The sequence below is a fragment of the Myotis davidii genome, unplaced genomic scaffold (assembly GCF_000327345.1).
Source record: "Myotis davidii unplaced genomic scaffold, ASM32734v1 scaffold144, whole genome shotgun sequence".
Taxonomy (NCBI): domain Eukaryota; kingdom Metazoa; phylum Chordata; class Mammalia; order Chiroptera; family Vespertilionidae; genus Myotis; species Myotis davidii.
Window position 1 is genome coordinate 399,639 of NW_006297066.1, and position 19,201 is coordinate 418,839.

The 19,201-nt window shown below is 35.1% G+C and overlaps 1 protein-coding gene across 1 annotated transcript in view; it reads right to left on the reverse strand.

Moving 5' to 3' along the window:
- NBEA (neurobeachin) overlaps positions 1–19,201 on the reverse strand; it is a gene marked incomplete at its 3' end in the record, with an annotated part of 537,034 nt that overhangs the window by 323,982 nt on the left and 193,851 nt on the right. The window contains exons 11-13 of the mRNA XM_015569799.1: positions 10,755–10,863; positions 2,956–3,108; positions 2,172–2,340 (exon numbers count right to left, since the gene is read on the reverse strand). Coding sequence (XP_015425285.1) covers positions 2,172–2,340; positions 2,956–3,108; positions 10,755–10,863 — 431 coding nt within the window. The remainder of the gene's footprint in view (positions 1–2,171; positions 2,341–2,955; positions 3,109–10,754; positions 10,864–19,201) is intronic.

Below are 19,201 nucleotides of genomic sequence, written 5' to 3' on the forward strand. Positions count from 1 at the left end.
ACTGAAATTCTAAATCTTCATGAGAAGATATCAAAGAGATGCAAATTAAGGGACATTCTAAAACTTAATTTGATAGTATTAGTCAAAAATATCAAGGAAATGTTAAACAAACTATTCCATATCAAAGAATATTAAAACACCAAGGCAACTAAGAGCAATAAAATAACCTCCATTGGGAATCAGAAGGGGGAAATGATTCATTTTTTCCCCTAGAAAGGATATTATTGGGATAACTGAATTAATTTCAATTGGATCTCTGGATTAGATTATAGTATTATTTTAATGTCAATTACCTGATTTTATGGTTGCCTTTGGTTATATAAGTGAAGCCCTTATGTTTTAGGAAATAAACAGTAGAGTATTTAGGGGTAACAGGGCATCGTACATACAATTTATTCTCAAATGATTAAAAAAATGCATATGTATGTGTTTACATTTACATAAAAGTATAGAATGATAAAGTCTATGTGGTAAAATGTAAGATATTAGGAAATATGTTTTCCTGTCCAATTATTACAAATATACCATAAATTTGAAATTATTTATTTGAAGCAGAAATAAATGTGTGAAAATATGATTTTCCTAATTAAAGAACACTCTATCGGAGGTAGTGTTTAAGAACAAGTGCTCTAGCCAAAACCCGTTTGGCTCAGTGGATAGAGCGTCAGCCTGTGGACTGAAAGGTCCCAGGGTCGATTCCGGTCAAGGGCATGTACCTGGGTTGCAGGCACATCCCCAGTAGGAGATGTGCACGAGGCAGCTGATCGATGTTTCTCTCTCATCGATGTTTCTGGCTCTCTATCTCTCTCCCTTCCTCTCTGTAAAAAAATCAATAAAATATATTAAAAAAAAAAAAAGAACAAGTGCTCTAAGTCAGATAAACATGATTCAAATTTTAGTACTCTAACTTCTCCTCCCAATATACAAAATGTGAGTGATATTAATAAAATAGTTATATTTAGATATAGTACTATGTGCATGTGTAAATATGTATATAGAATATATTACATATAAACTTTAAAAATTAACATGTAAAAAGCTTAGCACAGAATCCAACTCATTGTGAACATTCAGTAGATTTTAGGCATTACTGAGTTGTAAAAAAAAATAGAAAAAGGCACAAAGATAGAATAATATATCTGAGTGCAAATATCACAATTTTTAGAGTCCCATCAATAAAAGACATAAAAGCAAGCTGATAAATGAATATTAAAATAGTGAAATGCTATTTTGCCCTATCAAAAATTTTTTATAAAATGATGGGAATTTGCAATGCGATTATGAATATGCTGAGAAAAGCACTCTAACATACTACTGGTGAAATTATAAACTGGTATAATATTTCTGAAAAAAACTGACAATATTTATTATGAGACCCTTTCTCAGAAATTCTAAACAAATCAAAGGTAGAGATAAGTAATAATGTACAATGAAATCAATCACTGAATTATCTGTAGATTTGATTACTTATAGAATCAAAACTTTAGAAATAGGTAAATGGCACATCCTCTTAGAATACTACGCAGAGCTAAGAAAACAAAAACATGCAAAAATCAAGAAAACCTTCATTCTTTAAGAGGTTAAATATTTCTCATATTTATTCAATGAGAAACAGTGGAAGAACACACACCAAAATTGTAAGTTAATTCCTGATGTTTGGGTTATGAATAATTTTTCTTTTATATTATTATATTTTTTATGATAAGTATGTATTTTTATATAATTAGAAAATAATTGTCAGTATATTTTAAACAACCCATTGCAGTGAATAATTAGCTTCTACTATACTTGTAAGAAACTGTGAAGTTGGAAACAAATATAAAGAAAGTAAACAATTTCAAAATGTTGAAAGAATATCAGAATTCATGGGTCATGACCAATATCATTTATCTGTTTTTAATATTATGAATATATTTCCTTAGTCACAATAAGTATATAGGATACAAGATAGAATATTATTTATTTTACCTGTCCTTTTTCTAAAAATAGTTTAATATTGCAGAAATATAAACTTCTTGACCAAAAAAATTTTCAATATAGCAATTTATTATATAAGAAAGACAAAAGTTGAGTGATATTTTCATAACCAAGCATATCTGTTAACTATAACAGTACTCAGAACATAGACCAATCTTAGTACAGTGTAATGTACAGATAAGGATTATACTTACCTAATCCTTTAGGTGTAATGCCACTACTGTCAGCAGGATTAATGACCCAGTAGTAATATTTTAATGTGTGCATTAGCTGTAACACTGTTCCTACTCTGCGTATGGTAGTATAAATGGTAGCAGTTCCAATAAATTCAGCAGACAAATAAGTGTATAGAGAAAGCTGAACCTAATTCACAAAATATTAACAGACCATTAAAATAAATTTTCAAAGTTTGAAGTGTTTATATTATACATATCCACTCTATTCTAAGTTAAATGAAAATTAGTAAAGGCCTAGCAAGTAGCATATATTATGAGGTTAAAAATAAATATTTAGGATTATCAAATTGTTTAAAAAGTCAATTAGATGAAAGCCTAAATCAAAGTACAATTCAGCAGCTCAAAAAGCAAAGAATATCAGATAGTTATGTCATATTTGCAAAAAGTACATATTATTGTCATATATCTTAAAAGTCTAATGTAACTTCAAAATATCGTAACCCATTGCCACAATATGTGAAGTCTAACCATGTAAATAGAGAAAAGATAAGTCAAACACCTTGTTGAAATAGTGAGCAAACTTCAAGGTTGAGATTAGCACTATAATGAACATAATAAACTGTAATAAAAGTCAGAATTTAAACATTATTTATAAAAAGTTATGTGGAAGATTTGAAAATTGCAAAAGGCAGCTCAAAATCATAAAATATGTCCCAGAGCGCACAAATTTCATGCACTGAGCCTCTAGTTACTTATAACATTACAATAAAATAAAATAAAGTAAATAAGAATAAATTTATACTTTTGCAGGTGTATGTATCCAGATGGCTGGGTTGAATAAAATATGATCACAAAGCTGCTTCAGCAAAGGTGCTCCATGAGATAATCCATCAAGGTATTTTGCAAAGGATAAAAATTGCTCTAGGACAGCTCTAGTTATATGAACTCGTGAGGACTGAAGAAAGAAAACAGAAATTCAAACTAAAACTATGCATAATACCAAAGTATAAAATTGTTGACTTAACATAAATATATACTAATTTTTCATATGCTATCACTAATACTTTAAATACAAAATTAAAAAACTTTAAATTTCTTTTGATATTTAAATTTTAATTTTATTTGGAAACTTAGAATTTTAAGATAATTTTCTAAATGATACTTTGTTATCTGAAGCTCTTTCTAGGATAACAGCAGATATAGGTAAATATCTGTTTAAAAAATACCACTTAATTCAAGCTAACTAAATAAAATATGTTATGAATAATAAATTGTTTTATTCCTTTTTTGTAGAAATTGATGGGGGAAATTAAAAAAAACACAAAGTTTAAAAAATTAATATCATGATAATACATATACATACAAAAAAGTTATTAGTAAAGAGAACTGCTTTTGTTAACTCCAACACACAGGGAAAATAAACTGATGTTACCATCCTACTGAAACCTTTCTTTAAAGTTACAAATGAGTTGCACCAAGCACAGCATAAAATTTCTTGACCTATCCATAGTATTTGCTTGAATATACTGTCCTCCTTTGGCATTCATTAGCCTCAGATTACTCCTAAGTGTCCTTTACTTAAAACATGGAAACTACTGAAGATTATTTATTTGGAACTTTCTTCTGAATAAATATACTCTCCCTAGATATTTTAGGCTTCCACAGTTTCATATAACAAATCTCTTTGCTGAGCTCTCCCATCAAGAATTTTCAACTGCCATCACCAATACATAACCTGTAACCAATAGTATTTAGGTAAATGATAGATTTTCCAAAATTCAAATCAAACCTTAAAGCTTCACTGTCCAATAGAATAGCCACTAGTCATATGTCATTACTAAGCCCTTGAAATGTGTTTAGTCCAAAGTGAAATGTGCCATAATTATGTATATTCTGTACTTTGAAGAGTTAGAATGAAGAAATAAAGCAAAATACCAATTACTCATTTTCATATTGATTATATGTTGAAGTGGAAATATTTTGAGTATACTAGATTAAATAAAATATATTATTAAAGTTAACTTCACCAGTTATTTTTTACTGGAAAATTTTATGCATAATCAAACTTGTATTATTGTTTAATTGAAAATGCTAACCTAGAGTATAATTCAGTAGAAAATATTATAAAGGAAAAGGTGTTCAAAAAAGCTAATAATAAGAACTCAAATGTCAAAAAATGTATCTACCTACACAAATTACTTCTTCTTTATCTAGTGATCATGTTCGTAATATCACCAGCCTCCCCAAGGTAGTAAAATCACCTACCACTCAACCCTAAAGCACAGGTCATATTACACCTTTATCTCTATTATCCACTGATTAAAGTCAAACTAACAGTATAGGATTATTAAGGTATGATATTACCTACATTCATCATGCTTGTTACAAGGACAACTCAATAAATTTGATTTCAGCATGCCATGCATTTTCATACTTCTACATAAGAAATTTACAAACTCAAATGATTACAATATGCAAGTAGTTAACAACAATATATCAATCAGGGTAGGAGACAATGAAGAGTAGTGAAGAGAAAAAGATGGGGGCCGACAGGACAGCAGGGAGGGAGAGAGTGTGAGTAACTAAAGGAGCGAGAGGAGCATGTGTGGATGTTTATGGTGTGTTAGTGGAGGAGTAAGGGGCAGTTACATATCACAGGAGGCCAAGGGACTGGCAGTTTGGACTCTCCTAGATGGGGAACCCCTGCTACTGCCGTGGGCACTCCCAGGCCGGCACTGCTTTAGCAGGGAGCCCAGGCCATCTTGAAGAGGAGAGCAACGGAGGCCAAAAGTGCAGGCACACCAACACCCAGATGGGCCTCCAACACCACTACCAGACTTGTACACTGATTCACTTGCCAGCCATAACCTGTATGGAACGACCACCGTGCCCCGGCAGTGAACAGCGCAGTATAGCTTGGCAGGTCCTAAGACAGACCTCCCAAGCTGTGCCTCCTCGCAGAAGCCGAAACCCAGTGTCCCAGGAGCCCATGCTTCAGGTATGCACTGTAAGTGTAAGCCAGGGGTACCCCTCACCCAGCTCCATCACTGGTTCCAGTACAGAGCCAAAGACCAGTGCGCCCCCACCCCAGCACAGACAGCTATCAGTAGGCACATGCTCAGCCCCAGACACAGATAGAGCTGTCATCTGGGACATGCCTTCCCTAGCCCAGATCAGAGCTGCTGGTGCAACCAGTGGTCCCCAGCCACAGATCACAGGACCACATTGCATGTGTGCTGCCAGAGGGTCCTAGGGCACCATTCTGCCTTGGATGCTGGGCCGCACAGTGAATTGCATGCCAGAGGGCTCTGGGGCATCACAGGGAGTCACACACCAGAGGAATTGTGCATGACCATCACCGACCCCGAGAATCTGAAGTGGACAACTGAGCGACCAGAACCATGGGAGAAGGGGGTACAATTAAGAGTAGAGACAATGCAGGTGTGAAACTCAGGCAGACCCAGTCTTTGGTCTAGGGAGTTCAAAATCATTGAACCACTAGGAGCTTCAACCCCTCGATCCCAAAAAGGAAGCCCAGGGCAAAAGAGACAGCAAAAATGGCAAGAAAAATAACATCCAAAGGATATTAAGACATTGTATGTGAGAAATGTATTTATATGTTTTACGTATTTATACGTTCTACCAGTGTAGTAGAGCACGGGACATGTATTAATACTTTTTTTCATAGACTAGCGGTAGAATGCGGGTAACGTATAAATACGTAAACTAAAGTTCAGTAATTTTACTGAACGTTGCCATTTGCGCAAAAAATTAGCAAAAATGGCTCGCGCCACCTGTTAGCATGGGATAAAAACTACCTGCAAACAATGTGTTAACAAAAGAATCACCAGAAAAGGAACTAAATGAAATAGAGGAAAGCAATAAGTCAGAGAAAGATTCAGACTAAGGGCAGAAGAAGGGTAATAAAGGTGCTCAACCAGCTGAATGAGAAAATCAACATATGTAAGAATCAAGAGGAAATAAAGAATGATATAGCTACAATAAAAAACACAATGGAAAGGTTTCAACAGTAGAATAGAAGAAGTGGAGGACAAAATCAGTGAGCTAGAAAACAGGGTAGAAAAATACACCCCCTGTGAACAGCAATTGGAGAGAAATATTGGAAAGCAGGAGGAGAGCGTAAGAAACCTATAGGACAACATGAAACAAAGCAACACCTGTATAATAAGGGTGCGAGAAGGACAAGACGAGGAGCAAGGATTAGAAAGCCTATTTGAAGAAATAATGACAGAAAACTTCCCTGATTTGGGAAAGAAAAATGTCTCATCAGCAAAGAGAGTCCCAAACAAGATGAAGCCAAAAAGACCCACACCAAGACACATGATAATTACTATGGAAATCTTTAACAACAAAGATAAAACAATAAGGGCTGCAAAAAAGAGACAAAGAGTTACCTACAAGGGATCCCCACAGGCTATGCTGAGGGACCCCACTGGTGCACAGGTGCACTGGGCCTCTAGCAATCCTATAAAATTCAAAATGAGCCTTAAAGCTTAACTTTACATACTAATGTTTTAAGAAGATACAGTAAATGGTTCTAACAAATAGTTGAGTGATTACAAGAGACAGTAGGACAAAAACAAATATTTGAGTAAAAACAAAACAGCAAGAATCGGGCTATCATTTTAAAAGGAACTTTAATGAAAAGAATATAATACTTTCAAATTCTAAAATACTATTAATGGATAGGAGAATACAATTAAATAAGAGATCAGTGGATATTTAAAGCTTCAGCCAGCTCCTTCACCTGTTATAATTTCACACAGCTTATGTAATATACTAGAGGCCCGGTGCACAAAAATTTGTGCACTCGGGGGGGAGGGGGGCCCCTCAGCCAGGCCTGTGCCCTCTCGCAGTCTGGGACCCCTTGGGAGATAACGACCTGGTGGCTTAGGCCTGCTCCCGGGTGGCAGAGGGCAGGCCCAATCCCTATGTGCAGCCCCTGGTCGGGCTCAGAGAAGGGCCAATGGGGGGGGGGTTGGGCCATCGCCCCCTGTCACACTCAAGGCAGGGTCGATGGGGAGGTTGCGGCGCCACCACCTGTCACGCACAGAGCAGGGCCCACCAGGGGGGTTGAGGCTCCGTACTGTCACAAACAGAGCAGGGCCAATCAGGGGGTGGGGCGCTGCCGGCAGGGCCGATGGGGAGGTTATGGCTCTACTCCATCACACACAGAGCAGGGCCCGTGGGGAAGGGGGAGTTGGGGCGCCGCACACTGTCAACACAGAGCAGGGCCAATCAGGGGGTTGTGGTCCCGCCCTCTGTCACACACAGAGCTGCAGGGCGATCAGGAGGTTTGGGCGCTGCCCCCTGTCATGCTGATCCTGGTGCTGGGAGGCCTCGCGGCTCTGCTGATCCCGGTGCTTGGACGCATATTACCCTTTTACTATATAGGATAGAGGCCTGGTGCATGGGTGCGGGCCGGCTGGTTTGCCCTGAATGGTGTCCTGGATCAGGGTGAGGGTCCCCACTCGGGTGCCTGGCCAGCCTGTGTGAGGGGATGATGGCTGTTTGCAGCTGGTCGCACACCCTTCAGGGTGAGGGTCCCCACTGGGGTGCCTGGCCAGTCTGGGTGAGGGGCTGAGGGCTGTTTTCAGGCAGGCGGGTGACTGAAGCTCCCAACTGCTCCTTTTTTTCTTTTTTTTTTTATTCTGGGCCAGCTTTAGCTCTGGCTCCAGCTCTGAGGCCCCTGCTGCTGAAAGCAGGTATCTGGTTGGTTTGGGTTCTATAATCGAAACACTGTATCAACTCCAGCTCTGAGATCCCAGCTGGCTGAAAGCAGGTTTCTGGGATTTTGTTTAGCTTCTATATTTGTAACAATGTTTCAAACTGCAAGCTCAGAGGCCGGCAAGGAAGGCGGGAAACGTTGGAATCCTCCGTCACTGAAGCAAACAAGCTTCATGTTCACTTCAAGCTGACTGGTTGCTGGCTGCCATCTTGGCTGGCAGTTAATTTGCATATCGCCCTGATTAGCCAATGGGAAGGGTAGCGGATGTACAGCTAATTACCATTTTTCTCTTTTATTAGATAGGATGCTAAACTTAATTTGTTATTAGAGAAATGCAAATGATAACACAAAGTGATCTACAGAATGGAACACTACCTTTGGAAATCATACATCTAATAAAGAATTAGTATATAGAATAAAAACTCCTACAACTCAATAATAAAAAAGACATAACTCAAATTATTTAAAATTGGCAAAAGTTCTAAATAGACATGTCTCAAAAATATGTATAAATAGGCAACATGCACATAAAGAGATGCTTATTTATCATTAGATATCAAAGAAAGGTAAATAAAAACTAAAATGCCATTTCACACCTACTAAGATGGCTAGAATAAAAAAAATACAATAGCTTATAAGAATGTAAAATGGGCCGAAGCCGGTTTGGCTCAGTGGATAGAGCGTCGGCCTGCGGACTGAAAGGTCCCGGGTTCGATTCCGGTCAGGGGCATGTACCTGGGTTGCGGGCACATGCCCAGTGGGAGATGTGCAGGGGGCAGCTGATCGGTGTCTCTCTCTCTCGTCGATGTTTCTAGCTCTCTATCTCTCTCCCTTCCTCTCTGTAAAAAATCAATAAAATATATATTAAAAAAAAAAGAATGTAAAATGGTAGAGCTACGTTGGAAAACAGTCTGTCAATTTCTTAAATAAATATAAAATAGGACCCTGAAAATCAACTTATAGGTAAGATAATTGATTTTTCTTCTTCCCAAGAGAAATAAAAACATATGTCTACACACAAATTTGTATATGACCATTCATGGCAGCATTATTTATAATAGCCAAAAGATAGAAACAATACAAATATCCACTGACAGATGAATAGATAAAGAAAATGCAATAAATACATACAATGGAATATTGTTGTCATAAAAAGGAATGAAGTCCTGATATATGCTACAATAAGGAATCTTGTAAACATTATGCTTAGTGAAATAAGCCATTCACAAAAGGACAACTACTATATGATTCCACTTAGAAGAAATATCTAGAATACATAAGATCACAGAGACCAATAGTAGATTATAGACCGCCTAGGAGTAGGGGTATTGAAGGTAATACAGAAAATTGGCAAAGGCATAAATAAGCACTTCACAGAAGAGAAACAATGAATGTCCAATAAAAAAATATATATATATACATATACACACACACACATATATATATATCCAATGTTAATTCAAAATAAAAAATGCAAATAAAAACCACAAGAAAATATTTTTTAAATATATTTTATTGATTTTTTACAGAGAGGAAGGGAGAGGGATAGAGAGTTAGAAACATCCATGAGAGAGAAATATCAATCAGCTGCCTCTTGCACGCCCCCTACTGGGGATGTGCCCGCAGCCAACGTACATACCCTTGACCGGAATCGAACCTGGGACCCTTGAGTCTGCAGGCCTACGCTCTATCCACTGAACCAAACCAGTTAGGGCAAGAAAATATTTTTATCCACTAAATTGACAGTATTAAGGGCATTAATTCTGAGAAAGAGAAAGTACTGAAGTCTATTTATTATATTTTAAGTGTTTTCACAATATTTCTAATTTTAAGCTAAGTTTTAGTGTAAAAAAAAAATGCTCACTTTAGCCCTAGCCAGTTTTGCTCAGTGTATATAGAGCAGTGATGGCGAACCTTTTGAGCTCGGCGTGTCAGCATTTTGAAAAACAATAACTTACCTCTGGTGCCATGTCACATATAGAAATTTTTTGATATTTGCAACCATAGTAAAACAAAGACTTATATTTTTGATATTTATTTTATATATTTAAATGCCATTTAACAAAGAAAAATCAACCAAAAAAATGAGTTCACGTGTCACCTCTGACACGCGTGTCATAGGTTCGCCATCACTGGTATAGAGCATAGGCCTGTGGACCAAAGGGTCCCGGGTTTGATTCCAGTCAAGGGCACATATCTTGGTTGCAGGTTCCTCCCTGGCTCGGACCCTGGTCAGGGCTCATGTAGCGGGAACTAATCGATGTCTCTCTCTCACATCAATGTTTCTCTCTGTCTTTCCCTCTCTCGTCCACTCTCTCTGATTATCAATGGAAAAATATCCTTGGGTGAGGATTAAAAAAAAAAAGCTCTTTAAAATTATGCTGATAAAACATTAGTAAATAAATGACAAGTTTATGTAAGGGGTAATTCCTGATAGTTACTGTGTCATGTGCAGTTATGTGGAAAATGCATTTTATAGATTCTCATTCATGTAAAATGTAATTTCCAATAAATCTAGGCAATTATCAATACTCAATATACAGGAAACAGTTTTCCATAATTAAAAAATAATTAAGAACAAACTTATAACTTTGAAGAAAAGCAGGTGAAATTTTTTTTTTAAGTTTCTATTTTCACTCAGAGTTTCTTAATTATATAAATTTCTAACCCAATTTAGTTCAATGTCTACACTTACATCTAGGTGCATAATATAAAAATGTTTATGAATTAGCCTAAAATATAGCCTCTGTACAATTAATAGAAAAGGAAACTATAGAAAAACTATAATTAGTGATTATCAGTTGTCCACCTTTGAAGGCTACACAATAAAATCATCATTACATATCACTTACCTTTTCAAGTAAGTAGCCAATGACTAAAAAGCCTTTTCCACCCAGCATCTGTTCTTGCATAGCTACCGAACTTTTAAGCAGTTCAACCAGGAAAGCCAAAAGAGTAGCACTGCATGTAAAGTACAGATAATTTCATTATATAACCATCAACTGTTGATTATAAATAGTGTTCAATTTCAATATTTTTATGACAAAAGACAACCACGTTTAAATCAAATCTGTTTTGCTGACAATGATTATTATACCTTATTTATACAATAATATATTTCTTACAAACATGAGAAAACTCGTTTCATCTATTTAAAATTAAATATCATAATCAACAAATAACTGTGTAGATTTTTTTTTATGTTCGAAGGCAAAACATCTAAGTTTACCTATACTCATATATATTCCCTGTTTCAAGTAAATTTAACATAAGAAACACACCCCAAAATGTCACTTCATCATAATAAAGACTTTATCATAATATTGTTTTAAAGAACATGTTATCTTAGAGAATTTTAAATAGGTATGCAAGATTGTTTTGGAAGAACACACTGACTTTTTCAATAAACCTTTCATTTAGACCTATTTTTATTACTTTTTTTAAAGATATCCAGAGAGGAAGTGCCCGGCTAGCTCAGTCGGTCGAGCATGAGACTCTTAAGATATCCAGAGAGCCCTGGCCAGCAGGGTTCAGTGGTTAGAGCGTCAGCTGTACACTAGAGGATCACAGGTTCAACTACTGGTCATGGGCACCTACCTGACCTACCTGGGGGTTGCAAGTTTAACCCCTCCCCAAATCCCCACTCCCCCATCCCCCACTCCTGTCCTCAGTCAGGGTGCATGCGGGAGGCAACCAACCAATGGATGTGTCTCTCACACTGATGTTTCTCTCTCTCTCTCTCTCTCTCTCTCTCTCCCCTCACCCTCCCTTCCACTCTCTCTAAAAAAAAAAATCAATGGAAAAAATATCCTCACTTCTGGGTAAGGGTCAATAAAAAATATATACCTGGGGACAAATGAAACATGTTACTTATGTCCCTAAATGCCCTCAGGAAAGTTCATGAGAGCAGAGAAAAGAAATGATTTATGTAATATTAAAATTAAAAGTGACAATAACACAATGTATATACAACACATAAAAGCACATAAAGATATGTGCCAGACAAACATAAAACACTTGATGTGGTAACTGAATGAAGAAACAAAAGAAAAACAAAGTATTACAATTAATTAAGCTGTGGTAATATATTACTTCAGGAAGTTACATAGAACAATTTTCAAACAGCAGCATTCATACATGACAATATTTCTAGTTATATGTTACCATAGTTTATAGCAATAAATGATATAAGCCAGACTTTACCACCTATTAAAATAATATCTATTTAAAGTGCTTTACAAGGACCCTAAATTTCCTATTTATATTCACAAGCATGGGTAAAGCCTCAAATTTCTAAATATATTTTAATACACAAGTACTCATTCCTAAAAGAAATTAAGAAAATCTGGTAATGAGGAAAACTTGAAAATTACTAAGGCCCCTAAATTATCTAAAGTTATTATATTCTCTGGAGTTATTTAAAAAAAAATACTTTTGTAAAAAATATCCAGAGAGCCCTGGCCAGCTGGCTCAGGGTTTTGAGCGTCATGGGCACTTACCTGACCTACCTGAGGGTTGCTCTTCTGATTTCAATAAAAATTATAAACAATACTTTTCTCTAACATTGAGGTTATACTTGTTCAAATTAGAAAAAGATTCTCATAAAAATAATTAACAAAAATTATCATTATTGTAAAAATCAATCGTTTAACAGATTTCAGCTAGAAAAAGAATATATAGTACATTTGAAAACAAAGTACTTCATTACAGGAAATTAAAATTCTATTACATTATTTGGCCTGTATCTTTAAACCACAAAAACAAGTAAACTAGTATTACAAATCAATGATATTGTTTTACTCTGTCCTAAAAACCAAAGGTAGATATTTACAAGAAAAACACAACTCCCAAGGAATTCCTTGGGATTTTTTAAATGTTTCTATAAAAAAAGAACAGCTATTAAAAGCAATCTAGTCCATTTTAAATGAATTGTATCAATAGTCAAAGCCACTTCACAAATAACTGCTTACGTACTATTATACATAGTACTTCTGTCTACATGTTTGAAAAGAATGAAGACAGCGACTGCATAGAGATCACACAATTTCCTAATCTGTTCATGGAATTTTAACCTACATCTGAGTTAGTGATTTAGAGAGGAAGATGACTAGGATTCCTAAATATCAGCACTGCCAAAAAGACCAAAAAAGCATCACTAATGGTCCCTATGGTCCATAAAAAAATGCACAAAGTATTTCTTATGATAAATCTTCCTCCTGTGTAGACCCATATAAAATTAAAAGGATGCCACAGATTTTCTTATTTTTTTATGTCAGAAAGACAACTCTTTCTCAAACATCTAATGAATTAACTCAAGACTTCTAAACACACTAGAGATTCATTACAAAACCAGAAATATTAATTTTATTTTCCCAAAATCTTAACACATGATATAATACCCATATAATATTAATTTCACTTCAATTTTAACTATGACAAAAATTGAAAAGTCAAATTCATTCACTAACAAAGGTATTATTCATTTATACCTAAGACCCAATGCAATAGCAATGCCATATCTTTTTTAAATCTTTAAAATAGATATATTTGACATGGTAGATGTAATACTAAAGAGATGGCCATCTTCGAAGAGGTACATTTTCAAACATAATTTAACAAACTTACCAGTAACTAAAATGCATCGGATTGCTGCAGGGCTCACAATAAACTTGCAAAATTCTGTGTACTGCCATACAAAATTTCTCTCCATTCTTGCCTATTTCCAACTCCCCTAGATACAAAGGCAAATATAAAGGATACTTCAGCCCATTCCTATATCTCCTACATACCACTTCCTGTCTAGACACATCAGTTCAACTGTAGAGGATCTAAATATATAGGATAAATCAAAAGTAAGTATCTGTGTCAGCCAAAACGAGAAAATCTCTTGAAAAGTGTAGCAATTGCTGGAAAGAGATGTTCACAAATTTTTTTTACTTGATAGATAAAAAGTACTCTGATTTTTATCTCATAAGGTAAAATTGCTAAACTTTTTAAAAGACATTGTAACAGATGTTCTGTACGTAGCAATTCCACTTCAGAAACAGTTAAAGCGTTTTTAATTCTGTCTCCTTTAATGGAAAATTACACTAAATATTTTTAGGGTTATATCTTAAAAATAATAACAATCCTCCAATTTTTAATAAGCTTCAAGTAAACTAGGAAATAATATTTATTTCAAGTGGTATACTTATAAAGGTCTAGACCTTAGGAAAATTGAAAAAATAGTATAATACATTTAACAAGTTACTATGTTTATTAAAATGTCCAGAGCTTTCTGGCCCATATTATCTTAAAACACACACACACACACACACACACACACACACACACCAGTCTTGGTCCATTAACACCAAATAATTTTAATAACTATGTAAAAATATAAGTAAATTCTGTTTCTAATAAAAAATATGACTATATTTAGGTTCCATTAAAATTTATATAACTATAGATTTTTACTTGATTTTAATATTATTTTATTATTTGAGGTACTTTATTTAAAGATAAAGTATATCATAAAGATAGACCTACTTTATTACTGAAATGATTAATATTAAATATATAACCTAAGTTCAGTTCAAAAGTGGTTCTTAGAATATAGAAAATCACTTTTCAATTTGCTTTTGTACAAGCAAGTACCTCAATTTGATGAGTTGTTTAAATATATTAAGAATGGAATTAATAGTGTTAAAATAAAATATTCTATATTCATTCAGAAATTCAACACATCCCTTTATAAAAATGTTTTTGATCTTTAAAAAACACTCACTACAAGCAAAGTAACTGTCAGAATAAATTCAGAAGTAGATTAAGTCCTAATAAGATTTAAGGTGCCAGTAAGGGGAGGGAGAGTCTTTTGGCTTTTTCATAAACTTTCATGTCTTAGGTAGCTTACTTTAATATTGAAATAGATTGAAATCTTGCAAAAGATAATTAAACATATAAAATATCTAATACTATAGTTTTAATGCTAGTTTTTTTCCACTACAAAGCTCTTTGGAGATGTGAGTGATCATAGCAAGAATAAAACTGTAAAAGAAATCAACTCAAGTGCAACTCAAGATAATTTTACACTCAACACAATTTCCAGCAACATACACACACAAAAAATCTCACAGTAAGTTAGAAGAGTTAAATTTTTTCACAGTTCAAAATTAGAAACATCCAAACGAAAAGTTTCCAACTCCAGGTACATTTAGCTGTCACTTTTAGATAATATATTCCTGAAGATGCTATCTCAAAAGACCATTGCCTACCTGCCTATATATGCAATGAATCCTGGTACACAAACTGTTACATTCATCAAATAAGACAACAAGTGGAGATATATGCTAAATTAAGTAAAATACACTTATCTGCAAGTCAAAAAAAGAAAAGAGTGAAATGCAGCACAATAAAATGTAAGGATGGATGGAATACACTTGGTAGCACATGAAATCACTGAGCCTGCACTTCACCATGAAACCTCTCCTCTGTTACCTCTCTCTTTTCTTTCAACCTGCTACGAGACAGGTAGCCATTCAATTGCTACCACTATCATGGCTATTTAAGAGCATTCTTGAAAGGCTCTATTAAAAGTTTGTCAAGCTGTTACACATTTTTACCTTTTTTGGTAACAAGCTTTGATTTTATATTTCATTAGCCTATTTTATTTCTGACAAAATATATTCATAGCCAAAAAACATCAACGTTTATTAAAGTGTGATTGAAAGGTATAACAATTTGTCTTATCAAAGAAACAAAATTTAAAAATTTGATCATGTAAATGATTTATAAATCCGTTATGACATAATGTGTTATTACATAATATCTATCAGTATTTACATAGTTTGAGAACAAGAGTCTCTTGATCAGCTCCATTCATATCTATAAAATGGCTGACAGATATTAACTGAAAAGACTTTAATGTAAAACAAAACAAAAAAACTCTCAAAACCTAACAGTGTGCAATTTAACCTCAAATGACACACTGCCACTTCAATGCTCTACTGCTCTACTAGTAAATGCCCTAGTCTATTTATGAAAACCTTCCTGGACATGTAACAAGTAGCAGCACCACTATAATAATACATGAATACTTTAGAAATTTGATGCTGTAACTTCCTAGACTTAAAAAAACCACTAAATTTCAAAGAAAAAATAGATAGATTGTAACTACACAGGTGTTACATTTGTTAATCTTAACTATATATGTAATGCCCTTCATAATGAAAGCATGCTACTGCAGGGAAGCCAACTGGTCAGTGCTTTATCTGGTGCTGTCTTTACTTTCAGCCAACCCTCAGCCTATTTAACAGAAGCAGGATTAAAAATATACCCTAGATGTGCTGAAATTACAAAATAAAGGAAAAATTGTTTAAACAGCTGATTACACAGAAAGCTGAAATAATTATTTGACTCTACGTATATGGTATGGCAAAAGTAGGTTTACAGTTGTGAGTATGGGAAATGCAGAGTTCATTCTTGTATTGTTATTTATCATTGAATTATTTTCCATATGAACAACTGTAAACGTACTTTTGCCCACCCTGTATGTCCAATAATTTTCTATTCTGTTTATCATTAATTATCATTTTTAAGTGATCTATACGGTAAAACTAGCCTCTCTATTTTATGTGTATATGTAGAGTTCTGAGAATGTTAAGATATATAGATTTGTGTAATCTCACCAAAATCAAGATAGATAGATACCAGTTACATCATATCAAAAATACTCATTTATCCTATCTCTTTACATCTTTATAAGCCACAGTCTTCCAACACCAGTAACCTTAGGTAAGGACTTACGTCTTATCCATCACTATACTTTTGACTTCTAATGATTTTCATATAAATGGGATCATACAAAATATAATCTGAGTATGTCATTGACCTCAACATACTGCCTTTGAGATTCACCCAAGTAGTTGCATACATCAAGAGTTTATTCCTTTTAACTATTCAATATAATGCTATTGTATGAATGGATTGCAACAATTTGTATACATTTGAATTATATATGTTAATAGCAATTATGAATAGGACTACTATAAACATTCACAAAAGGGTTTTTGTGTGAACACAGTTTCATTTATTTCTCATAAACACAATCCCAGGAGTAGAAAGGTTGAATAATAAGTGTATATTTAACTTTATAATAAACTGCCTGCCTGCCTGATAGCCCCTTAAGTGCTCCCCTGCCAGCTTGATTGACACCTAACTGCTCCCCTGCTGGCCCAATTGCCCCCAACTGCCCTCCTCTGCCAGCCAGATCGCTCACAACTGCCCACCCCTGCCGCAACCCGCCTCCTCTGCTGGGACTAGCCTCTTCCACGCCTCACCATGCAGAGAGGACTCTGGGTCCCACCCCCGCTGTGTGCGCAGCCATCTTATGACGACCTTGTACACGAGAGTGCGAGGACCACCTAAGCTATTATTAGTACAGAAAAACTATAATAAAAACAATCACAAAAAATCAAACACTTGGAAGTTAAATAGCATGCCATTAAACAATGATTGGGTTACCAAAGAGACCAAAGAAGAAATAAAAAGCATCATGGCAACAAAGGACAACGAAAACACAACAATCCGCCGATTGCTTGTGGGGTCACACCCCGTGGGGAGTGTGCAGGAGGCAGCTGGTCGATGTTTCTCTCTCATCGATGTTTCTAACTCTCTATCTCTCTCCTTTCCTCTCTGTAAAAACGAAATAAAATATATTTAAAAAAAAGAAAACACAACAATCCAATACCTATGGGACACAGTGAAAGCAGTCTTGAGAGAAAAGTTCATAGCTCTACAGGCCTACCTCAAAAAACAAGAAAAACTTGTAATAAACCATCTAACACTGCAATTTGAAGAATTACAAAGAGAGCAATAAAAAAACCCAGAGCAGAAGGAAATAATAAAGATCAGAGGGGAAATAAATGACATAGAGACTAAAAAAAGATCAATGAAACCAAGAACTGGTTCTTTGAAAGTATAAACAAGATTGATGAATCTCTAGCCAGGCTCACCAAGAAGCAAAGAGAGAGGATCCAAATAAAATCAGAAAAGAATGAGTCGAAATAACAAACACCACAAATATGAAGTATCATAAAAAATATGCTATGAGCAACTCTATTCCAACAAACTGGTTAACGTAGAAGAAATGGATATATTCCTAGAAAAATACAATCTTCCAAAACTCAATCAGGAAAAATCAAACATGTGAATAAGCTGATAACTATGGAGGAAATTGAAGCAGTAATCAAAAAACTTTCAACAAACAAAAGCCCCGGACCAGATGGCTTCACAAGGGAGTTTTATCAAATATTCAAAGAAGAACTAAACCTATCTTCCTCAGACTATTCCAAAGAATTTAAGAGGAAGGAACACTCTCAAACTCTTTCTACAAAGCCAGCATTACACTTATCCCAAAACCAGACAAAGACAACACAAAGAAAGAGAATTATAGGCCAATATCCTCATGAACATAGATGCCAAAATGCTCAACAAAATTCTAGCAAATCGGATCCAGCAGTACATCAGAAAGATCATACACCATGGGATTTAACCCAGGGATGCAAGGATGGTACAATATCCGCAAATCAATAAAGGTGATACACAACATAAACAAATTGAAAGATAAAGTCCATATAATCATATCAATTGAAGCAGAGAAAGCATTTGACAAAATCCAACACCCTTTTTTGATAAAAACTCTCAGCAAGGTGGGATTAGAAGGCTCATACCTCAACATAATAAAAGCCTTATATGACAAACCTGCATCCAATATCATACTCAATGGGCAAAAACTAAAACCATTTCCCCTAAGAATAAGAACAAGACAGGCATGTCCACTCTCACCACTCCTGTTTGACATAGTCCTGGAAGTGCTAGCCATGGCGATCAGACAAAGAAGAGAAATAAAAGGCATCCAAATTGAAAAAGAAGAAGTAAAATCGTCATCATTCGCAGATGACCTGTTATTATACATAGAAAATCCAAAGACTCCACCAAAAAACTACTAGAATTAATAAATGAATTCGGCAAAGTAGCGGGATACAAAATTAACACCCAGAAATCTAGGTTTTTTTATAAACCAACTAGAGGCCCTATGCACGAATTTCATGCAAGAGTAGACCTTCACTTGTCATTTGTTGATTTGTTGATGATAGCCATTCTGACAGGTGTGAGTTGGTACCGCACTGTCATTTTGATTTGCATCTCTCAAATGATTAGTGACTTTGAGCATCCTATCTAATAAAAGAGAAACATGGTAATTGGCGTACGACTGCTACCCTTCCCATTGGCTAATCAGGGCAATATGCAAATTAAC